The following is a 22,287-nucleotide window of genomic DNA, read 5'->3' on the forward strand; positions in this document are numbered from 1 at the left end:
AACAGTCATGCCAGTCATGCCAAAAGGAAATGTTTCCACTCCCCACCTTCCAGTAAATGAAATCTTTTGCCCAATCTCTAATATGAAGCAATCTCTTCCACATAGTGAAATCCCCCAACCACCAATTGATTAATGCCGGATGAGAGGAGTGACAATATTTCCCATGCATGAAAATGACCCAGAAGGAATCACCTTTCCGAAAATTAAACCATTGTTTAAAAACATTAATAACAGCAATATAGTGCAAAGTTTTGAAACCCAAACCACCAGCATAAAGGGGCTTGCAAATATTCTTCCAAGGCATCCATCTTCAACCTGAATGATTCTCAACCCATAAAAACTTATTAAAACATCTTTCGAGGCTCAAAAGAGTGTTTCTCTTGAGTTGAAAAAATTGAAGAGTATATAAAGGAAGAGAATGTAAGATACTCCTGAGCAACGTAATTCTGCCCCCAAAAGAAAGGAAATTATTTTTCCTAATTGGACATTTTCTTCTGCACCCTTTCCACCACCTCATCAAACTGAATTAGTCCCTTCCTTCCTTTTAAGTAAGAAAACCCTCAGATATTTAAGTGGAAGGGTAGAAATAGAGAATCCAGTAAAATTGGCAATCCAGCATGCATTAGAAGGATTGACCATATTTCCCATGTAGAAGTTGCATTTATTGGCATTAAAAAGGAGACCAGAAACATATTGGAATTTTGTCATTAAACTGTGAATATCCCTCACCGCTTTTTTGCTAGCATTAGAGAACAATATTATATTATCGGCATATGCTAAATGTGTTACCAACATATTAGATTTATGAGCGTATTTCAAAGTGGGGCTTCTCCTGAAAAGGTTATTTAAAAAGCGAGAAAGATAATCAAATATTCAAATGAAAATAGTAGGGGATAAGGGGTTACCCTGCTTTATCCCACGTCCCGCACTAAAGAAGCCCCGAGATTGACCAGAGATTGACCATTGATGAGCGAGATTGACCATTGATGAGTATGTTGTATTTATTGAGCCAAGAGAGAATAATTTTGCAAATATCCTAGGAAAACCCCCTAGTTTTAAGCACCTTCAAGATAAATTCTCAACTAACAGAATCATAAGCCTCGTGAATATCCAATTTAGTGACAATGTTTCCCCCTCTACATTTTTTATCAATATTCAAAATGAGTTCCTGCGCAAACATAATATTATTCGTGATCCCTCGCCCTTGAATAAAGGCGGATTGATTTAAGGAAATTAATTTGTGAAGATGAGGTTAAATACGCCTGACCAAAATTTTACTAATCATCATCTTAGATATGTCTTAGATATGACAGAAGTCAGAGAAATAGGTCTAAAATGGTCCCAAGAGCTTTTTTGAGTGTTTTTGGGAATAAGAACAATAGTAGCGGCAGATAAATAATTTTCAGGGGTCTCCCCCTCAAAGAAACTCTGTATAGTGTCCACCACCTTATCCTTAACAATACTCCAGCATTTAATATAGAAAGCAAATGTGAAACCATCAGGCCCAAGAGCCTTGTTGCAATTAATGTCCAGAAGAGTAGAATAAATTTTCTCATCCGAAGAAATACCACAGAGATCGAGATCCACCATGTGATGACGTACATCATAAAATAAAGAAGCATCAATAGAGCCTGAGGTCTCATGAAACTCAAAAAGTTTAGAGAAATAAAGAACAACGCTCTCCCCAATCTCCTCATCCCCAGTAATCCAACTCCCCTCATCATTTTTAATCCTCACAATAGTATTATTGGCTCGTCTTTGTTTAATGCAAGCAAGGAAGTATTTGGTGTTTCGATCACCTTGAGAGAAGTGGGTTTCCCCAGCTTTTCCTTGTAGCAATTCCTCCTCCCAAAGGGAGGCCTCCAATAATTTTTTATTAGCCTCCTGTAAGTCATGGATAATATCATCAGAAGATTCATCAAGAGCCTGTAGGAGACTGACCCTCTGCTCAGCCCTCTTAACTCTAGCATGAACATCACCAAATATATCCCAGTTCCAAGATTTTAGAGCAGAAGCCACCTTTTTTATGCAGCTTCCAAAGAGTGAACCATGCATTGCCCACTTCCTCACATCTCCAATTGGTAGCAATGACCCACAAAAAATCATCATGTCTAGCCCAGACGTTTAGATAACGAAAGTGATAGGTGGAAACCTTTTTGAAAAAATCAAAGGACAAAAGAAGGGGGCTGTGATCAGACCCAGGTCTGCAAAAATGCTGAACTTACAAAAAACCATGAGAAGCAATCCACAACTGATTAGCAAAACACATATCTAGGCGTTCAAAAAGCTTTCCCCTTTTCCAAGTAAACTTGGAACCAACAAAGCCCAAATCAGAAATGCTAGTCAAATCCAAAGCTTCAGTGAATTTATCAGTTAAAGAGGTGTCGATTCTCCGACCACCCAATTTTTCAGATTCATGCATCACCTCCTCCAACCATCCATTCTGATGGATTAAGACACCCATATCAGAAAGTTTGTGTCAAAGATCATATCTAGCAGCATTAGTAGTCCTGGCGTAAACAGAAGTCAGACATCCAGAGAAAACATCCATAGAAAAGAAAGTGTGCATAAACTGTCTATCATCAATAAGGACATTGACTATGATATGCTTCTGCCAAAACAACCAAATCTTGTTAGAGAACTTAGCAAAGAAAGAAAAGTTTTAAAATTTACCCAAAATGCGATCATCCATAGAGGAGACCAAGGGTTTCAAAATTGCAAAGATACCGACCTTATGAATCCTTATCATTGACTTGAGTCTACCAAGGAAGTGAGAATCCGCAACTCGCCTGATATTCCAAATTAGGACATTAAACATGAGTAGAAATACGACCCTTCCTAGACGATCTAGTTCGGGTCCGTCCATTTTCTCCATCTGAAAAATAGTGATTCATATCCAACAAGGTATTCCCACTATTGTGTTTTTGCGCTTCCTCTTGCCCTCTATGATTCCTCCGACGATACTTTTGAACATGTCATTCATCCCTTAAAATTTTAGATATATCCTCCAAAGAAGTATCAGAGAGGGCATCAGAATGACGAGAATATAGAGAATTATTATCAGCATTCAAAGCGTCAGGAAGAGAGGCTGAAGGATGAGCTTCCTCAGAAATAGAAGTGATAGGAGGATCCGGAACAGGTAACAACTGCTCAGTTCTCCCAACCGGGTAAATAGCATTAGAGGTAATAGGATATTGATTATTATCAGTATTCAAAGCATCAGGGAGAGAGGTTGATGAGAGTCGAGCCCTCTCATCATTCGAAGTAGTAAACGGGGGAGCAGGTATGACTTGCACAACACGCACAACCTGTTGTCCCTCGGTCTGGACCGAAGGGGTAACAGTTGGGAGAGAGACGGCAACCATAACATCTGTCGGAGAAACCTCAGCGTTCTCCACAGGGAGCAAAGGCGCCTGCTCTATGTGTGACTGTTTCAAGCTTCCCCCTTTCCTCAATTCAGGATGTAGCTTGAAACATTGGTCATGACCGTGGCCAAACATTCGACACTGAGTACAATAAGAGGGGTGTTGTTCTACTAAAACCTGCTGCAAGTATCCATTGTGAGCCGATCTAATCCAAACCTCATCAGGTGGGGGTAAAATAACATCTCGTTCGATTAAAACTCTAGCCATAGCCGGTCTCATGAGATTATAGGTAGGAGCATCTAATTTCAAGGGTCTCCCAAACATAGCAGCCAAGGAGAACAGAATTTCATGGTTGAAAAGATGAACTTTCAAACCTGGGAACCAAAGCCAAACAGGGATAATTGGAGCCTCAGCTTTGGGATCAAAATTAGCTGACCATTTCAAGACTTTCATTCCACAATCCTCAAACCACACCATACGCCTAGCAAACAGAGGCGTATAATCCTCCTCATTTTCACAACTGAATTAAAATGTGTTTTCCATCCAAAGGTCCGATCTTCCAATCTCCGATGAGCTAAATCAGTTCAAAATGCTTTCGAAATAACTCCATTTTAGGATACCCATACAAGAATTTTCCTACAAGATGAAGGCGGCAGGAAGAGGCGAGTTCGCCGTTCTTGTCATCAGAGAGGAAGAGGGCCAGCTTACCCCATTTCCGGCCAAGACGTCGAACGAAGTATCAGAGTTGAGTGCGAGTGAGTCGTAGTAGACAAAAGGGAAGTTTGGAATGCCATCTGAGGTCACGCTAGCATAAGAACGAAACCTTTTACCTGCGTCACCAACGCCGCCGGCAATCACGCCAGCGTACGATCGAGCCATGCCTTCCGATTACCCGTGTCGCCATCGAGTAGCAAACCCTAGCAGAGCCGAAAACATGACCATCGTTGTTTTTTAACAAATATGTTGGAATACAAAAAATGTCGGTCGCCATCTGCTCTGTCAGGGTTTGATTCCCTCGTTCGTAAATATTTTCTCTGGTGCTCGACGACGAACTTCCCGCACTCGACGACGGCGACAAGTCTTTGCGTTTCGTCGTCTTAGACGAAGGGTTTCGGCGCTGTCCCTTTTCGTTCTGGTTTCAAACTGCGGTTCGTACTTCCCGCACTCGATGACGACGACGAAGGAGTTCATCGTCTTCGACGAAGGGCTTCGGCGTTGTTTCCCTTTTCGATTTCGAGCTATGGTTCCTGTCTGCTTTCCTGTTCGCAAAAGGGCGCGCCTTCTGCTTGCTTTCTACCCGACAGAGGGTTCCCGTTCGCCTGTCTGCTCTTCCTGCCCGCCAGACCATTTCTCTCCTGTCTTGTGAGGGAGATGGCCTCGACGCTCCATTCCTATGCAAATGCTCTTGCCGGCGACTTTCCTGCTCGTGCCCCTCCTCCAGATTCAGCATCTGGTTTTGCTATCGGTAAGTCCTGCAATGTCTCAGAATCTTTCCATGAGGCTCTTGAAGGTGGAGGTGATCACACTTTTATTAAAAAACTTGAAAAAAAATGGTAAACAGCACTTATTCCCACAGCTTATTCTCACAGAGGTTGAAACCGGTACTCTCGCGTCCTCTTGGCGTTTCTCTATAGTGGGAAAATTCCTTTATGGTCACCCAAAAAGTCACCCAAAACTGGAGATCATTAGGAAGGAGTTTGATACTATGAAACTATCAGGCAGTTGGAACATTGACCTACTTGACGGTAAACATATACTTGTTCAGCTATCTCATAATGCTGATTACACTCGCATTTTCTCTCGAAAAGTCATCAAGATTGACAATCGTTTTATGAAAATTCTGAAGTGGACTGTCGGTTTTAATCCAAAAGCGAAGTCCTTTATCATTCATGTTTGGATAAAGTTTCCAGGGTTGAAATTACATCTGTTCAACATGGAAATCCTCTACTTTTTAGCATCTGCTTACGGTAAGTCTCTCAAGGTGGATAGTCTCACGCTTGTCTTGTGTGTTAGTTGAGAGAGATATCACTCAATCAGTTCCGAATGAGATATGAATTGACAATATGCACAACGGGTATTGGCAAAAGGTTGAAATTGAATCACATCCTCCTTATTGTTCTCATTGTAGTATATTTGACCACAGTTCTAGTATTTGCTATCGTTTGCATCCTCATCTAAGGTCGAATATCGCTAAAGAACAGCCACCTACTATCCCTGTTGAGAAGATGCAACCTAATCCTCTTCCCAACACCGCAGTTCCTGAAGAAGAACAACATACTACAGCTACAGATCCAGTTGTGCTCATACCACCCATTATTATTGAAGACTCACTCACATGCCAAGACACACGAGAGTGCTCCTTTGATCCAATAACAGATCAGCCGATACAACATGTAGTTGCTTCTAATGTCCAACAATCTGCACATCCCCAGCACACTTTAGATCAAGATCAAGTGAGTCAATCTTCGGAAGAGGAATGACAGGTCTATTCCAAAAGGAAGAAGAACGGAGGCCGACTCCAGCTCGGGAACATATTGGATGATACATTGGTTACTACTGACAATGACAATCATCTTACCAACTTATTAGCTTGCTCCTTTCCTAGAACCAGAGGCAGAGACAAAACCAAATTGGATTGCTCTCTAGCCATCTGATACTATGTATTTCTGCATTTTTTTGCTTTTTCTTTATGTCTCTAATGTACTTTTCAGTATTTTCTAGTTGTGGAACCCCTTGTGATTTTTTGTGAGCAGGGTGTCATGTTTGGGTCCTCCATCACATTGTATTTGTATCTTACTTTCTAGTTAATATATTAGTCTTTTTGGGCTTTAAATATATATACATATATATATATAGTAAAAATATTCAGACATGTAGGGCCACAACAGATAAACATTCATGTCATTTAGGAAAAAAGAAAAACACCAACTTATCCATCACAATGTGAAATCAACACTATTGCCAGCTCAAGAATGAAAGCTCGTTGTACAATTATGTCCGGTTACATACGGGATAATAACAACACCTCATCCAAACTCTAGTATTTTTTAACCTAACCTACCTATAAGAGGCAAAGTTTGAGTCAGCTCAAAAAGGGTCTATTCCAAATTGCTTAAAGTTTATTTTAAACTAAGAAGACCAAGGTATTATAACAAGAAAAAAATGGTAAACATACTTTGTGAGATAATGGAGAAAGCTGAACAAGCCTCTTTACCACTTGAAATGCGATGCTAGCAAGTGGCAGTAAAAGCATTACCTGTTCATTTACAAGGATGACAGAAGTATATTAGTACAACAATAACGAAAAGGTACCAGATGGCTTCACTTTCTTGGATACCAATTAAACAGAACATATATGGACTACGAGACTTCTAAATCAGATTCGAAATATCATGATTTTCGTAACTAGAATGGCATAGTTTCAGTATAAGTTATTCAAGAGATTCACATGATGCTAAAAGATACCAAAAAGGTATTTAAGAGGCGTCAATGAAATTTTGAACTTGAAAGAAAAAAAAAAGAAGCAAAATGGTGTGCCTGAAAGGTGGCCTGGAACAGCCAAGCGTCCATGGTGTCTGACACAAAAGATCAGCAGACTAGAATGAATCTTTTCTAAAAGGAACATAATTAAAAAATAAACAAAATAAATAAGCGAACATCTGAAAACAGTCACAAAAAACTCTATCCATCCCACCTATTATCCAGACATTAAAAGAGAATGAAAAATTTCCCCCATTAAAGATAGGATGATATACAAATACTTATCAAATAAGTGCCTGGCAACAGGGTTCTTAATTAAATAGATAATAGCAGAATCAACATTATATTCAATTTTTATGACTTCTAATGCAAGAACTATATTAATAATCATATAATTACAGAAAAATACAAAGCATCTAGAGAACAGGAATTCCGAAATAGTCCCATAAATAATACTAAAAAAGTAAAGTGTCAAAATAGTCCTGACTATTTACATGTGGTCATTTTAGTCCTTAAGTTTATAAATGTGTCAAATTAGTCCTCATACTCTTTTATTACGAGTTAAAAGAGTCCCGAGGGAGAACTATTTTAGCCCTCATTAAAAGATTTTGAGGACTAAATTGACACTTTTATAGACTGGGACTAAATGGTCCCCTATAAAGATTTAAGGGACCATTCTGACACTTATCTCAATACTAAATCTACATTCTTCTAGAACTCAAAAGTTATTGGAAGTACTTTATGAACAATATCAATGTATTAAACAAACAAGGAGTTTTGCAACATCAGATTATTAAATGTTTTATAACATACCAAACAAGACCACAAGTATGAAAGAGTTGCCTACATAACTTTCTCACCTGAAGCCAAAACAATTCTTTCATTATCATCATAACATCCAAATCATATATGCCAAACACAACATCAATATTCATCTTATTATATCCATCATGATCATGGTTGTGCAGTCAGTGTAGACCAGCAAGATTGATGCAGGCCCTACAAAAAACTGTATAATGATGGCACAGACAGCTGCAGGATCTTAGCAAGGGGCTGCAAGTAGAACCTACCGTCTTGATGAGAAATAAGCAAGTTCAACAGTATCGCTTAATTAGATGAAGTTTAGGAAAGCCAAAAAATATGCCATAGCATTCAACTGTTTTTAACCATGGTGGAAGCTTTGAAAGGCTGAGGGTTTTCGTTTTTTAAGGTGGGAATAAGTAAATTTTTAGTTTTGCAAGTACAAAGGAGTCAAATCTAAATATCCTACTCATGCATGTTACCTACAAAAATAGAAAATAAGAGAAAAAATGGATCAACACGAACCTTGGGACGAGTAAAACCTTGATCAAGGTAGACATCACCACAATGAATCTCTTCCCATTTACAATTTTCATCTTTATTGAGTTTAGCATCATTTTTCAACACATCTTCTCGAATCATATGTACATGATTTAACTAATTGAAAGATCAAGCTACATTAGTTAACAGACTTCAAAAATTAATCTCAAAGATTGTTAAAACTAAAGCAGTGCATACCGCATGCATGATATATGCATCCATGATACTTGAATCATCTTCCTTGCTTTTCAAATAAAATGGTCTCTTGTCACAATGCAATATGTCACGATATGTACTGCCTGTAATAACGTACAACATGAATCAATGTATATCTTGTGATTTCATAGGTCATCTTTGTGATTACGTATAAAAAAAACACACAAGAGAAACATGCGACTAGATTAGGATGTTCTAAGAATGATAACTGCCAAGAAAAGTTGCAGACATACCAGTATCAACATAAAATTAACTAATAAAGAAAATTCAATTATATTCAAGCTTTCCTTTTGAAGATCCATTTATCAATCCAATTAGAAGCATGCTAACCGAACTTCAGCTTGATAATTGAAAATTAACCTTCCGTTATATAGTTAATCCAATAAATACTAATTACAAAAAAGTATTTCAAGAATAAAATAAAAATAAAAGAATCTAAATGCTAAATACAATTTATTCATCAAGATAAATAAAAATCAAATAATATAGAAATGCATACAAAAATAATATAACTTACTATCAAACAAAATCATAACCATATAACCTTAATCACATTCCCAAGCATAAGAAGCATAAATCTAGCAACCCTTTCCACAAGGTTCACAAACCTAGAAACCTGAAACCACAAAAATCAATAGGTTTGTGTATAAAATGCCTGCATAATTTTCATCAGCTGGAAGCTACACTCACCAAGACTTTTGCGCTCGACCTTCCTCTTCCACGTGACCTCATTAATCCGTGGGATCCCTACCAGCTACTCATCAGTTCATAGACTACTTCAATTATTCTATTATTATTATTATTATTCTGCCAATTCATCAATCCATGGGTCATTATAATTATTATTCCTAATTTTATATGTTAGTGATACCGGCCAAAGGAGATGGTTACAGATTTCAACAAGAATGGTGGAAAGAACTTGGAAAAAAGTGAATAACACGATAAACAAGATAATGGATAAAGACCATCTGTGTGTCAATCCTTGAAAGGTGTGCATTTTTGCATTAAAATAAAATCAAAAAGGTACAAAGGGGATCTATAAAGCTACACAAAAGAAACAGCATGGCGGTATCTTCCTCCACCACACTCAAAAAATCGGAGTCACAAGTGTGATCCTCCCTAAAGAAAGAACTATCCAGAGCACGTCGAGTTTATTACATTCCCCGTGTACAAAATGAAAATTGATCTGTTTAAAGTAAAAAAGAAACGAGAAGGTGTGTCTATCCATAAGCAATCGTCTTCGAGCGCTATCTCCCATGTAAGTCAGGAAATAATTAATAGCAGCTTCATCGTCCCCTTCAAGGATTACTCCCTGCATTTCAAACATCCACGGCACCAATCCTAGATACAATTGTAGGGCAAGGATTGGATGGATAAAAACCTCCCAAGAGAAAACAAACACAAGACTACCTATTCTCAGTCCACACAAATAAACCCCTGTTTATAAAGACTAGACTCTCCTAATTATAAGTATGTCATCATAAAACATAAAGACAAAAATAACAAACTAAAACACATAATCCAAGACAAATTGAAATAAAACTCTAGCTTCCACTTCATTATCTTGGGATAGAGAAGGTTCTCTCATATTGAGAAATCTCATAATTTAATTTGTAATGAGTAGCTATCTCGGAGACATTGAAAATGATGGAGTTGCTCTAATCACCATGTAGGTCAAGTTCAGTGATCCAAGCATCTTCTAACATTATCACTGTTGAAATTAGATCAAGGGGTTTCTAGCTCCAATTTTGAAGCATCTCAATCCACATATCATCAATTTCTTGAGAACCAGGATCAATGGGTGATGTTCTTATTGTAAGATATTCAATTTGTCTCATAACAACGTCGGAATATAGTGACTGAGCTTTCAAGCTTGGTTGTCATCGAAACAATGATGTCTAATCCATATGATCATGTATATCAGTCTGATGATGATGACTAAGAGAAGCAGAATCAGCATATCATCTAGTTTGATCACTCTGCAAATCCCTTCCAGCATGGGAATTTTTAGCTATTGATTTATGTTTTGGAGACTTTGTTCTCTTTTTTCTGCTATTCGAAGCATTGTAACTTCTTTCTTTTGCAACTGGCGAGTCGAAATCTTGCTTAGGATCAGGTGGTGGATCCTCCTCGTCCCCACCTTGTCATTTCGTCATTTGACTATTGTTTTTAATCTGGACAGCCATTGAACGGCCCCTGTCATTTTCAAACCCCATCAAACTCCTATATTCTTATCCTCTCACTATTCCACAACCATCTCCCCACTAACACCACTTCCTAAACACGTTCTAGGAGCCCTAAAATGGTGTTAGAATATCTCAAGAGATTCCGTTAGTAACATTATACATCACCCCATCAATCACTTTAGTAACATTATCCTAAACCTAATAAAGGAAGGTCGTCACAATCCTGACCCATCTCAAAAGTGTAATCATCCTTAGCAAGCATGTTAACAAAGTTAGCCAACATTATAAAAATTAAAAGGGCATTAACAACAATCATATCCACTTAAAATTGGAAGATATACATACATACCACTAAATTATTATGTATTTACATATCTAACACCTAAACAACAATTTTTACATACATGACACCTTAAAAATACATGAAAATGTGTATCACTTTTTGGAAGTTAAAATGGTGATATTTTTAATGTGATAATGAAGGTTTAGGTGGTATAGTTGTAAAAATCAAAGTTATGAGCCAAATATGTAAATACATAGGAATTGGGTGGTATGGATGTAAATACCCTAAAAAATTGTATATGCATGAGTTGACAAGAGTATCATACAACAAGAAATATATACTATCAGTATTCATATACATCTTCCGCTAGAACTCAAAACTGTACACTACTAATACCAGATCCATCAACCAAGCTAGCCAGCGGTAATCCATCAAAAGAATGCTATTGATGATCACATCATCACGCACACCAACATAATTATATACTCATTATATCTCTTAAGTTTTGTAAGACAACCAAAAAGCGTTGCCAATAGCAATAAACTTGTACACCGTAACTCTAAAGTGAATTACATCAAAGTAATATTAGAGATTGGGTTCAGATCAGCTATGATTCTTATTCTATGTGGAATGTTTATTGGGGATAGAAGTTTCATATCTGTCGATGCTAGTAAATGATAAAACCTGATATCTCTTAAGTTTCATTCTAAGTTTATTTTCTCCTTTGAGATTGGTTTTCAGGATCTACAGATGGCTTGTGGCAACCTGGCCTTTACTGTTGTGAAGACAAGAAGCCAATCTTGGAATTCAATTTCAGATCTAAGAAGAAATTTCCGACACTATCAAATGGATCAGTAGGAAAGCTACTTGGGTTAAAGAAAGTTGTTTCTAAGGCACCACAAGGGCCTGAAATTCTGAAGGTGAAGTCAATCGTTGTGGACAAAGATGTCAATTTAATGGACAATGAGTTCATCTGTCGACTTTTGAAGTTAGGTCAACCGCGAGGTCTGTGCCTTAAACTCAAAGGGGGAATAGAAACAGAAAAGCACCAAAGGTGAAAAAAGTGAATGCTAAAGAGATTGTTGATGAGCTAAAGAAGATGTATTGTGAAGAGGGCTTTTTACATCCTGAAACCTTTTCTGTTTTGGGAGGTAGGTTTCACCCATTATTTGATGCTTATAAAGAAGAGAATGTCCGGAGGATTGCTGCTGCACTGCTGCAACCATTTGAATATGACCGCACCCATGGGAAGAAGAAGAACTCGCCATTTGCCAGAGTTTGTTCTATGTTCAAGAAGCTAGCCATGAAAGAAAGTGTTTCGTGGCTAAAATCCTAAGAAGAATGGGAAGTGCAATATCCCATGATGAAATAAAGATTCTCCAAAGGAAGAAACAAGATCATAGGCGTACAAAGCTAAAATTTAAAAGTATGAAGAAGGAAGGATTAACCACCCCCAAACGTTTTTGGGGAAGTTGCATTTAGAGATTTGGCTGCCTGTCGTTGCTGTCGCACATGGTCCAACCTCATGGATTTCTGTGAAGTTACGTTAGAGGCCAAGTTTGCTGCCCATTTCACCTCATGCTAAGTTGTTTCATTGTACCAAGAGACTAGATGATGGCAAAAGATCATCTAGAAGATTAACTAGTTCGGGTATTGGGGAATGTACCCTATCCATGCATAATGATACTGTCGTGAAAAACTCAGCTTGCACAGTGTCATCGTTTAGGAAATAGGTAGGGATACCCAAGGTCATTGCTAAATCACTTGAGAAGGATAAATCTGAGAAGTTCAAACGAAAGACAAAGCAGAAGTTACGCAAATTGAGAGCACTAAGTCCGAGGTTATTGCGATGGATATTGCCCAAGAATTTGTTCTAATTTATATGAAGATTGTCAAAGGGCATTCAATAGAAGCTCCTGAAAATCTAAGAGTAGAAATTAAACAGCTAGAAAGAGAACAAGCTATTGACAAAAAGAAAGACCTGATGAGTGAACATGAAGATTTAGAGGATTGGATGGAAGAGAAGTACGCAACAATCAATGTTGTTGAAACTCATGTCTCCTCATCTTTGTGAGGATTACCGCCTACAAATGAAGAAGAAAAACAAACAAAAAACATGCAGTGTTTGCTAAAGTAGAAAGATGAGGGGATCAGTCGTTTGGAGAAAAAGATGAAAGAGATGATGATAGCCCTAATCACCTTCCATAGTTTAATTGTCACCTCAAGTACAACCAGCAGAAGTTAATCAGCAGGAGATTGTTCAGATCATTGATGATAAAAAGGATAACACCGTCGTAAGTAGAGATAGCCAACACTTAAAGAAAGATTCAATGCCAAGTGCATTTTAACAGAATGACATCAACCTTATAGTTGAATAGTAAATAAAAAAAATTTTAGCCCACTCAAAGGGCAGTCCATTAATTTAAATTTTTAACATCAATAATTTATAGAAAATTCAATTGAACTTAAAATAACTTAGAATTTTAAGGGATTATTTAGAATTTTATTTTAAGCATCTTGTAAAATTTCAAGAAATTTGGAGATTATTTGAATTTATTATGATTTTCTAATTGAAAAATACTTTTAAATTTCAAATAATACTAATAATAAATAAAAATTCAAAAATTTACATAACTTTCACAAAACATGTTTGATGTTAATATTAAATTCCATAAATAATTTCAATAAATTTTGAAAACATTTAAGTCAAAATATATATACCTTTTTAAAAATCAAAAAATTCATAAAATATTTAAAATTCTCTAAATTTCATATTTCTTATTTTATAAGATCTCTAACTATTTTTCTAAGTGGTTTGTATCATTTAATAAAACTTTAATATTGATTGAATATGTATATATGTTTTTTATGCCTGTGTGATATTTAATTAATATTATAACAAATTCAAATAAAATAATAAAAATTCATAAAAAAATCAATAAAAATCATAAGAAATCATTTAAATTATTAAAAACTTTAAATAAATATTCTTTTCGATAAATTTGGACATTAAAACATTAGAACTTGAACAAAATGTCTAATTTTGGTTTCCCTTATCTTTTGCACACACATTTAACATTGTGTTAGGAGACTAACCCTAATTTTAGGATTAGGTTAGTGCGAGATTGGATTGATGTCTTTTGAGTTTTGCCTCGTTTGATCATTAGATCAATTATATTAGGACGGGTTTCTCTGTTAGATTGAATGTTAGGTCGAGTAAATAGTCTTTTCTTTATACATTGTGAATTTATTTTACATGTTATGATTTGTTAACTTTGTGTTGCAGAGGTTATACTAGGTTTAGAATGTGCTAACTTTGTTTTGGAGCTCATTTTAGTTAAGTTGTTGTAGTAAACATAGGTTTATTTTTCTATTGAGCCAGTTTAGAGTTAGGGTGTCTGTCTTAGTTAGTTGATCAATTATAAACATATGGATTATCCAAAGGATGAACAACAAAGGATAAACAATGAGGATAAACAGCAAAATTTTAAAGTACAGCCAAGGATATCTATATGTCATTGTTGATTGACGAGTCTGTCATAGGCCTAAGATTGGTTACTATATTTTCTTTATTGTTATTTTGCTCTGTGATTATGTTGTTATTTTTTCTTGTGATCACTTAACTTTTTGTCTATTTTTCTAGGTTTATTGGAGATGTCCGCTTTATAGGACAGATTCTTTCAATAGACTCTTTCAAGGACTAATTTTTCTACTCCAATTTAAAAAATTCAAATTTAACTTTTAAAAAAAATCATAAATTCATAACCAAAATAACGATATTATATAATATATTGCATTCACACCTTAAAAACATCATTGTATTTAAATAACAAAATAAAATAAAATAAAAATGACTAAAAAGCACTTCAATTTAGGAATAACCACGAAAAGTTTACTTTTAGGCATATGTATACATATTGATTATATTCTTTGTCTTCAGACTCTCATTGCACAAAAAGGGACAATTTATTATTTGAATATCACCATCTTATAGAGCGAGTCTATCTTTACATGCCACTTCACCTATAAATTAATCTTCTAAACATTCATCAAAGACTGCATACTCATACACAGTCTGTTTTCTTACTCGACACTGAAAGTTAACCAAAAAATAATAATATGAGTGTGGTGAGCATAAAAAATTTAAAAGTTAGAAATTATAAAAGAATATTTTTACATTAGTCTTAGGACATTACATACATGTCATACAATAGACATTTTGATTTTATAAAAAAGTTGTAAGACTTACTTCTCTTAATAAATAATAATCTATCCTATCTTACATTTCATGAGATAGATCATGCATGATTTTACTACCTTATATGGGTTTAGATGGCTCTATCCAGGCAGGGTTGTAAGTTCGATCATGTTGGCTTGCTCTGTCCTCTGTGGGATCGTGTTATAAGTCTTTGTTTGTCGCATTTTTCTCGTTAGACTAAGTTTTGAGGTTCTATTCATAGACATCACCTTTAGTCTAAGAATTTTTGTAATTGTTTATCTAGCTACAACATAAGTCCTCACTTCCTAAACTGTCTGACGATCGGATATAATGAGATATAAGTCCTAACATTCTAATAATATGTCAACTTGAATATAAAAAAAAACTTTTCAACTTCAAATCAATAAAGCCAAATAACAAGATAGTTGAAATGTTACTGAACTTCTCAATAACTCGACAATTCCTACATTTCCTTGTTTGGGTTCTGAAAGAACTATTCCACTTTGATTTTTCTCTTTTGAAATTTCAAATAAACAATCATGAAAACCTGAACTTCAAAATTCTTGAAAATATAACCCCATCCTTAATAAAAAATTTCTCAAAATTTTTTTTGTTTCTTAAAATATAATTAACTATTGAGGTTTGCCCTTAGAAGAATTTAGTAATCCAGATTAATCCAACCCTATCTAACATTCTTGTTATGTAGGGGAAAGATTTGTTGATTTAAACGCAGACTCATCAAATGTTAAAAATTATTTATTTGAATAATTGAATTCATTGTAAAGTAATATGTTTATCTTTTAAGATAGTATAGTACTTTTGATGTTGTATTTGATTATTCAAATAATTAAGTATTTGAAATATGTGTCGTGTAACACAAAATAAACTAAGAGCCTATTGTCGCAACCAAGGGATAGTTGTTGTGGTATTGTCCCTTCCTCCTTCATGTCTCCACCCAAAATAGTCTTCCCATGGCTATACCTGCTTGCCCCCTTGTTGTCACCACCTCGGAGGTCCAAATCCTAACCGGCACCACATACACCCTATTCCCTGGTTTTTTCCATTGTTATTTGCTTTAAGTTTATTGTATTTTTAAATTTTGACTTTATAAAATTACTAGTGATTGTGTGATGTTTCTCCTCACCTTGTTTCCATACCAATTCCGGTATCAGCGGAATTGAATCTATTTGTTGTCACTTTTTAAGCGGTGAACAATAAACGAAGATATTGGTAGTATCTTGTTGTAGCATAATACTGTAAATATATTGTTTGGCAAGCTTGGCCAGACAGGCTTGATACTCAAAATAATGACTGTTTCCAAAAAGTTCAAAGAGTTCCATCAGATTGATAACCTTCCTATAGATTTAGGATAATGTGAGACTAGAATGAAGTATAAATAGTGTTGATGAAGCATCCCATAAATATTCCTTCATACATAAATTCATTGCGGTTATTTATTATTATTATAACATTCAATTGCATTGACTGTCATGTTCAAATTTTATTTATCATGGACTCTACTAAATGATTACCAATGTTTCATAGCTGTTACCTCTAGTGGTTCTTGCTACATTATGAAGTTGTTCTAGTTCATGCAATAGTAATAATTGTGATATAAAAAGTACTCGTTAATCATGATATTCTCCACTCCTTGTCAATTATGCTTGGCGTCTAAGTTTGCTCTTACAAATTCACACTTGTCAAGTTTTGTGATTTCAAGTTACTAATTGGGCAATTTTGAATAAAGAGTTCATAAATTTTGTTTCTAATGCTTTTAAATGTGATTAGGTCATATAGTTAATGAACTGATGCAAATAATACCAAGAATCTTCATAAAATAATTACTATGATAGCAAAATTTTATTTCTATCCTGATAGAAAAATTGTGCATGTCATTGGACTTTGATGCCCTAATTCTAAAACTAATAAGAAATGTTAATCTAGAAATGTTATACTCACTGGATTAACTATAGATTTATAAACTCACATTACAATACTGCCGAAATTTTCCAAACCAAGTGGATGGATTATGACAGCACCATCTTAACTAGATTGTGAAATTTTGAATATAAACGAATAAGGCATCAGACAGTAAACATTATCATGTGAAACTCTTAAATGGTCCAATTTAATTAAAGGTTAGAAAATGGTTCTTAAACATTTCGACTAGGAAGAAGAAAACAATTGGGAGCTAATTGTATCGCAAAGAATGCAGATATAATAAGGAGTGTCAAAGATAAAAGATATGAATGATATAACACAAATACCGCATATGAAAGATTTTATGCATAACAGGTATTACATTATCTCATGTTGAATCATCCAAGCCTGCATAATTCATCCCAACAAAAATTGGATGACCAAACTGAAGCATTTTGAAGTTCATAAGGACTTTCCAGATCCCATTCAACCAACTAACAAAACAGCAATTTAATGTATTCATAGCTCAAAATGACACGTTTGTATAACAACACAGACATTAGCAAAAAATTAAAGAGTACTCACAGAGTGAAAAGAAGAACCTCCTCTTGGATGAGCATGAATCATCAGAATTGAAAATACCTTCCAAGTTCTTCCAATGGCTATGCAGCTTCTGCTTTATCCCACAGATAGGGTTCCCATTAAGCTCCTATTATGCAGAGGTAGCCAGAAATGTGAATCATTTACCAACAAAAAAATTTTAAGAAATAAGCTTTGCAGCCAAATAATAAAAACAACTAATAGGGGCATCTGGTTAGCTACAAAAAGGACTCCCATTTCATTGGTTTTTTTTGGATAATTTGGTATGATTTAACAAGGATGAAATGTGTATGACTATAGAAAATAGATGGTAACAAAGCTATCCATTTCACTGCCTTCCTAGTCGAATTGGCCAAGTAAATATACTTGTATGTTGTACTTTGGATAAACATTTTCCAGAAAACAAGCACAAGTGGTTGCATGAATGAAGGGCAAAAGAATTTGAATGAAAACCAATGGAAATCAGCAATAATTTAATAACAGAGTCCAAAACGTCGTTTAATTTCTAGCTATACTTAACTGCACAGTGACAAACAAAACAAATTCTAGCCAACGCCCAATCATATTTGTTAAACATTACCTACAACCAAACAAACTCAAATAGAAGAAAAGATAAATTATCATTGTTATAGGTCTACTTCAATTTCTTCATTTAGTTTTTGCTCCACCACTCAAGCAATGATAGAAACAAACTAAATGAAATTAAGATAATAAAAACAATGGCAAACAGATACGGCATCACACAAGTCGGGCTCAAAATAAATTGCCAAATCAAAATTAGTCTAATCATAACCTGCCTTGTGAAGAGATTTGAGCCAAAGCATTTGAATATCAAGACTACCTAAAAAAATATACCTATGGAAATCTCTTTGCAAGCATCATAGCCAATCCAATCCTATTTGAATCCAGCTAGATCCCAACCCTATATCATGCAGCATCGCCCTTTCTAACCGGAAGTCCCGTCTCTTTTGTCATTATGTCAAAAGAAAAATAAAAGAATCAAAAAAAGAAATTCAAAGCCCATCTCGCCACATACTTATTTAGTTTCATCTATCTCTCATCTATCTCTCCCTAAGTTTTGCCCACACTATAACATTTCGCTCCGATCTCTGTTGGCCCAATCCTTTTCTCATCATCCCTTCTCCATTTCCCTCTTCAACTAAAAATTCCAGCAATCGATGACAAAAAGAAAAAAAGCAAGGAGGTGATACCAGAGGAGGAAGCCCAAAGCACAATAGAAACGGAAATATTAATGTGAAATTTCAAAGATTACAACTCGTCAAAACAGGAATAAATGACCAATAAACGCAAAAGATACCCTAAGGTGAGGATGAGAGGTGGTAGCTGCGGCTGGCAGCAGATAGAAGTCGGAGTGGATGTGGTTGTGAGGGTCATGGGTGAGAAGGAGCAGGGTGGTGGGCTGAGGGTGTTAGTGACACAATAGGCCAATGGAAGAAGGGATTAGTGGGAGGAAAACAGCATGAGCGATGTAGTTAAAGGAGCAGCTGGACTGTAGGGTCAGGAAGAAGGTGCAAGTGCCAGTGAGGGGGACGATTACGAGAAGGTTGTTGGCCTATTAAAGGAATGATGGCTGGGAAGCAAGCTGCAACCTTCCCGCGGCTAACAAAGGGAAGCTGGTAGTTGGGTTGGAAGGGGATGAAGGGTAAATAATCACCACCGGGAAGAGGAATACAGCGGAGCACCACGCTAACCGTCGGGTACAGCCCCTGAGAAAAAAACAAGACGTCGGCAGTTTTCATTACAAATTTGAAATAAAAAAAACATAAAATTAAAAACTTAGATAGCAAACACACATATAAATAGGAGATAGATAGGCGGGAAACGAAAACAGAAAGAGGAGGAAACTTCTTGCCAAATGAAAAGGACGGCGCCAGTTCAGCCCCCCTCTCTCAATTGAACCGATTTGGGCCAAATAGGTTCAGCTTTTGGAGGAAAACTCCCGGGTCATTCTCCCAAGGTTGGGAGAACTTTGACCTCATTAGTCGAAGTTTTTGGATCCTCATGATACGGCGGTAAGTCCTTTAGTAGATCGATCATGTCAATGTAGTCATTCCAAAACACATTCTGGTAGAACAGGTAGTCATCCTCTTTTGGCACATCCTGAGCGAGAGTTGCATATAAATGTGGTTTCCCGCAATGCAACTCTCAAGCCCTTACATTTGAATATTCTCCTTCCACTTCTCGTCTCTAGCGTGCCGTGGTTGAATAATAAGTATGTGAGGATAACTCAATTCTAAGATGAAATTTGTGGTAAGCTGCGCCACTCTCACCGGCACCCTCTCAAGAGAGACCTTCTCCCCACAGATAAAGCCTGGATCCCATTGCAGAATTTGTCTGCATCAAGCTCCTCGAGACCATTACAAATGTGGCGTTTATCTCATTCGTCTGGACATCTGACAAGGTGTCGCATGCTGACATGAAAGTAACCTCTGGATATCTTCATGTAATGTTCTCGACATGATACACAATAACCTCATTTCTGACATGTTAGACCTCCCTCCGTCGAGGCAACTCAAGAAGGGGTCTATACATCTGAAAAAATGTACATCTCGCTTATTTGAGGTGGACTTGTATCAGATGTCGGCTCATCAAACACAACCCTTGTAGACATCCTAGGCCATTCCTGTTGATGTTCCTCCCACCGTCTGCAGGATACTAGCTCGAGGCATCATAATCTCATGCTCTATTGGGTTGCCATTAACTCAGAGTCACTATCTTCTAGAACATCGATTGTTACCTCTGTTAGAATCCCTATCCCGGGGTCAATTGGATTCGGTGGCGTCTCTTCTTCGCTAACTGCAAGTGGAGAATCCTCTCATAATTCTTCATCTTCTTTCATATTAATATTCATCTCTTCAACCGAAAGTTGGTACTCCCCGTTTATGTCCTTACCGTCTTCAGTGTCTGTGGTGACTTTACCCAACTTTTTAATGACGTCCTGCTCGGTGAAGTAGATCACTGTTCTAGTTGTGCATTTTGCCTCAACATGTCAGAATCTGTGACACTTGCCACATTTTTGAGCCGTGACAAACTTGCGGATTGGTTTCACTAGATAGTAGTCAGGGGACGGTTGATGTTGCAGCCTCTCCACGTCGAAAACTAGAGTCTGTAAATTTAAGCGGTAGTAAGTTGGTAAGAACTGACGTTGTGTTTCCCGCTTAATCTTTATATCTTCTCATTCCCCACTTCGACCTTTCGGATCACGGTCGAGGGTAGCCTCTCATTGGATTTCATCTTCAATGTTTCTAATTCACAGCCGAAGTCGGCGGATCTCTTGTCGTATCTCCTCCCAGGTAGACTCGGGCATGTATCTCGTTATTGGCATGGCTAAGGTTTAGAGTTGGGGGATGAAAGATGGTGCAAGAGACAAATTGAAGGTGTATAAAATTTGATTTTGGATTGCTGATTTTGAAATTTATCAAAGAGATTTAGGGTTTGGTTTTGGAATTGGTGGTTCGGGATAGGAAAGAAAATTTTTCGATTGGGGGGTAAGGCGGACGCTAGGGAACCCTAGGATGGGACTAAGGTTGGGCTAGCTCTGATACCAAATAATACCGAAGGAGGAAACCCAAAACACAATAGAAAATGAAATATTATTGATGAATTTCAAAGCTTACAACAAGACTCGCCAAAACAGGAAATAAACGGCCAATAAACGCGAAAGACACTCTAAGGTGAGGACAAGAGATCGTGGTTGCGGCTAGCAGTAGGTAGGAGTCAGATTTGAGGCGGTTGTGAGGGCAAGAGAGGGTTAGAAGAGTGTTCTGGCAGCCTTGGAAAGCGGAAGCAAGTATTGAGGGGTTGGCTATTATGGTTGGAGGAGTTGACGTCAGATCTCAGAAGGTTGGAAGGCACTATGGTGGAGCTTGTTGGCAATCACGGGAGGGAAGGAGCCGGTTGATGGGTTGAGGGTGTTAGCGGCACAATAGGCCAGTGGGAGAGGGGATTAGCGAGAGGAAAACAACATGAGCAGCGTAGGTGAAGGGACGGTTGAACTGTAGGGACAGCAGGAAGATGCAGGTGCTGGCGACGGGAGGGTTACGAGAAGGTTGTTGGCCTGTTATAGAAATGATGGTTAGGAAGCAAGCTGCAACTTTCCAGCGGCAAGCAGAAGGAAACTGGTAGTTCGAGGAGTCCTGGAACAGGGTCGGGAGTAGATAATCACAACCGGGGAGATGGATACAACTAGAGCAACGCCCTAACAATCAAATACAGCCCTCGAGGGGAAAATAGGATGTTTGCGGCTGTCTTTACAAATCTAAAATAAAAAATAACATAAAACTGAAAACCTAAACAGCACAAACACATACATAGGAGGGAAACCAAAACAGAAAATGGAGGAAATTTCCTGCCAAATGAGAAGGGAAGATGGGGTCAGTCCAGACCGGTCACCCCCGCCCCCCCCCCCCCCTCCCTCTCAGTTGAACCGGTTTGGGCCAAACCAATTCAGCTTTTGGAAGAAAACCCCCATATCGTTCTCTCAAGGTTCGAGTTTCGACCTCATTCGTCAAAGCTTTTGGATCCTCATGGTATGGCGGTAAGTCCTCTGGTAGGTCGATCATGTCGGTGTAGTCATTCCACAACACTTTCTGGCATAATAAATAGTCATCCTCTTTTGGTACATCCTGAGTGAGAGCTGCATATAGAGATGGGTTC

General features: G+C 37.0%; 1 protein-coding gene across 3 annotated transcripts in view; it reads right to left on the reverse strand.

Moving 5' to 3' along the window:
* LOC110033618 (U3 small nucleolar RNA-associated protein 25) overlaps nt 1-22,287 on the reverse strand; it is a 110,801-nt gene that overhangs the window by 70,831 nt on the left and 17,683 nt on the right. For all 3 annotated transcript variants that reach the window (XR_002294967.1, XM_020737654.1, XM_020737655.1), the window contains 4 exons: nt 17,596-17,719; nt 8,385-8,485; nt 8,172-8,303; nt 6,541-6,621 (listed from right to left, as the gene is read on the reverse strand). Coding sequence is in view for 2 of the 3 variants with exons in the window: in XM_020737654.1 (XP_020593313.1) it covers nt 6,541-6,621; nt 8,172-8,303; nt 8,385-8,485; nt 17,596-17,719 (438 nt within the window). In the remaining variant the exon portion in view is untranslated. The remainder of the gene's footprint in view (nt 1-6,540; nt 6,622-8,171; nt 8,304-8,384; nt 8,486-17,595; nt 17,720-22,287) is intronic.

The sequence above is a fragment of the Phalaenopsis equestris genome, unplaced genomic scaffold, assembly GCF_001263595.1.
Source record: "Phalaenopsis equestris unplaced genomic scaffold, ASM126359v1 Scaffold001238, whole genome shotgun sequence".
NCBI lineage: Eukaryota > Viridiplantae > Streptophyta > Magnoliopsida > Asparagales > Orchidaceae > Phalaenopsis > Phalaenopsis equestris.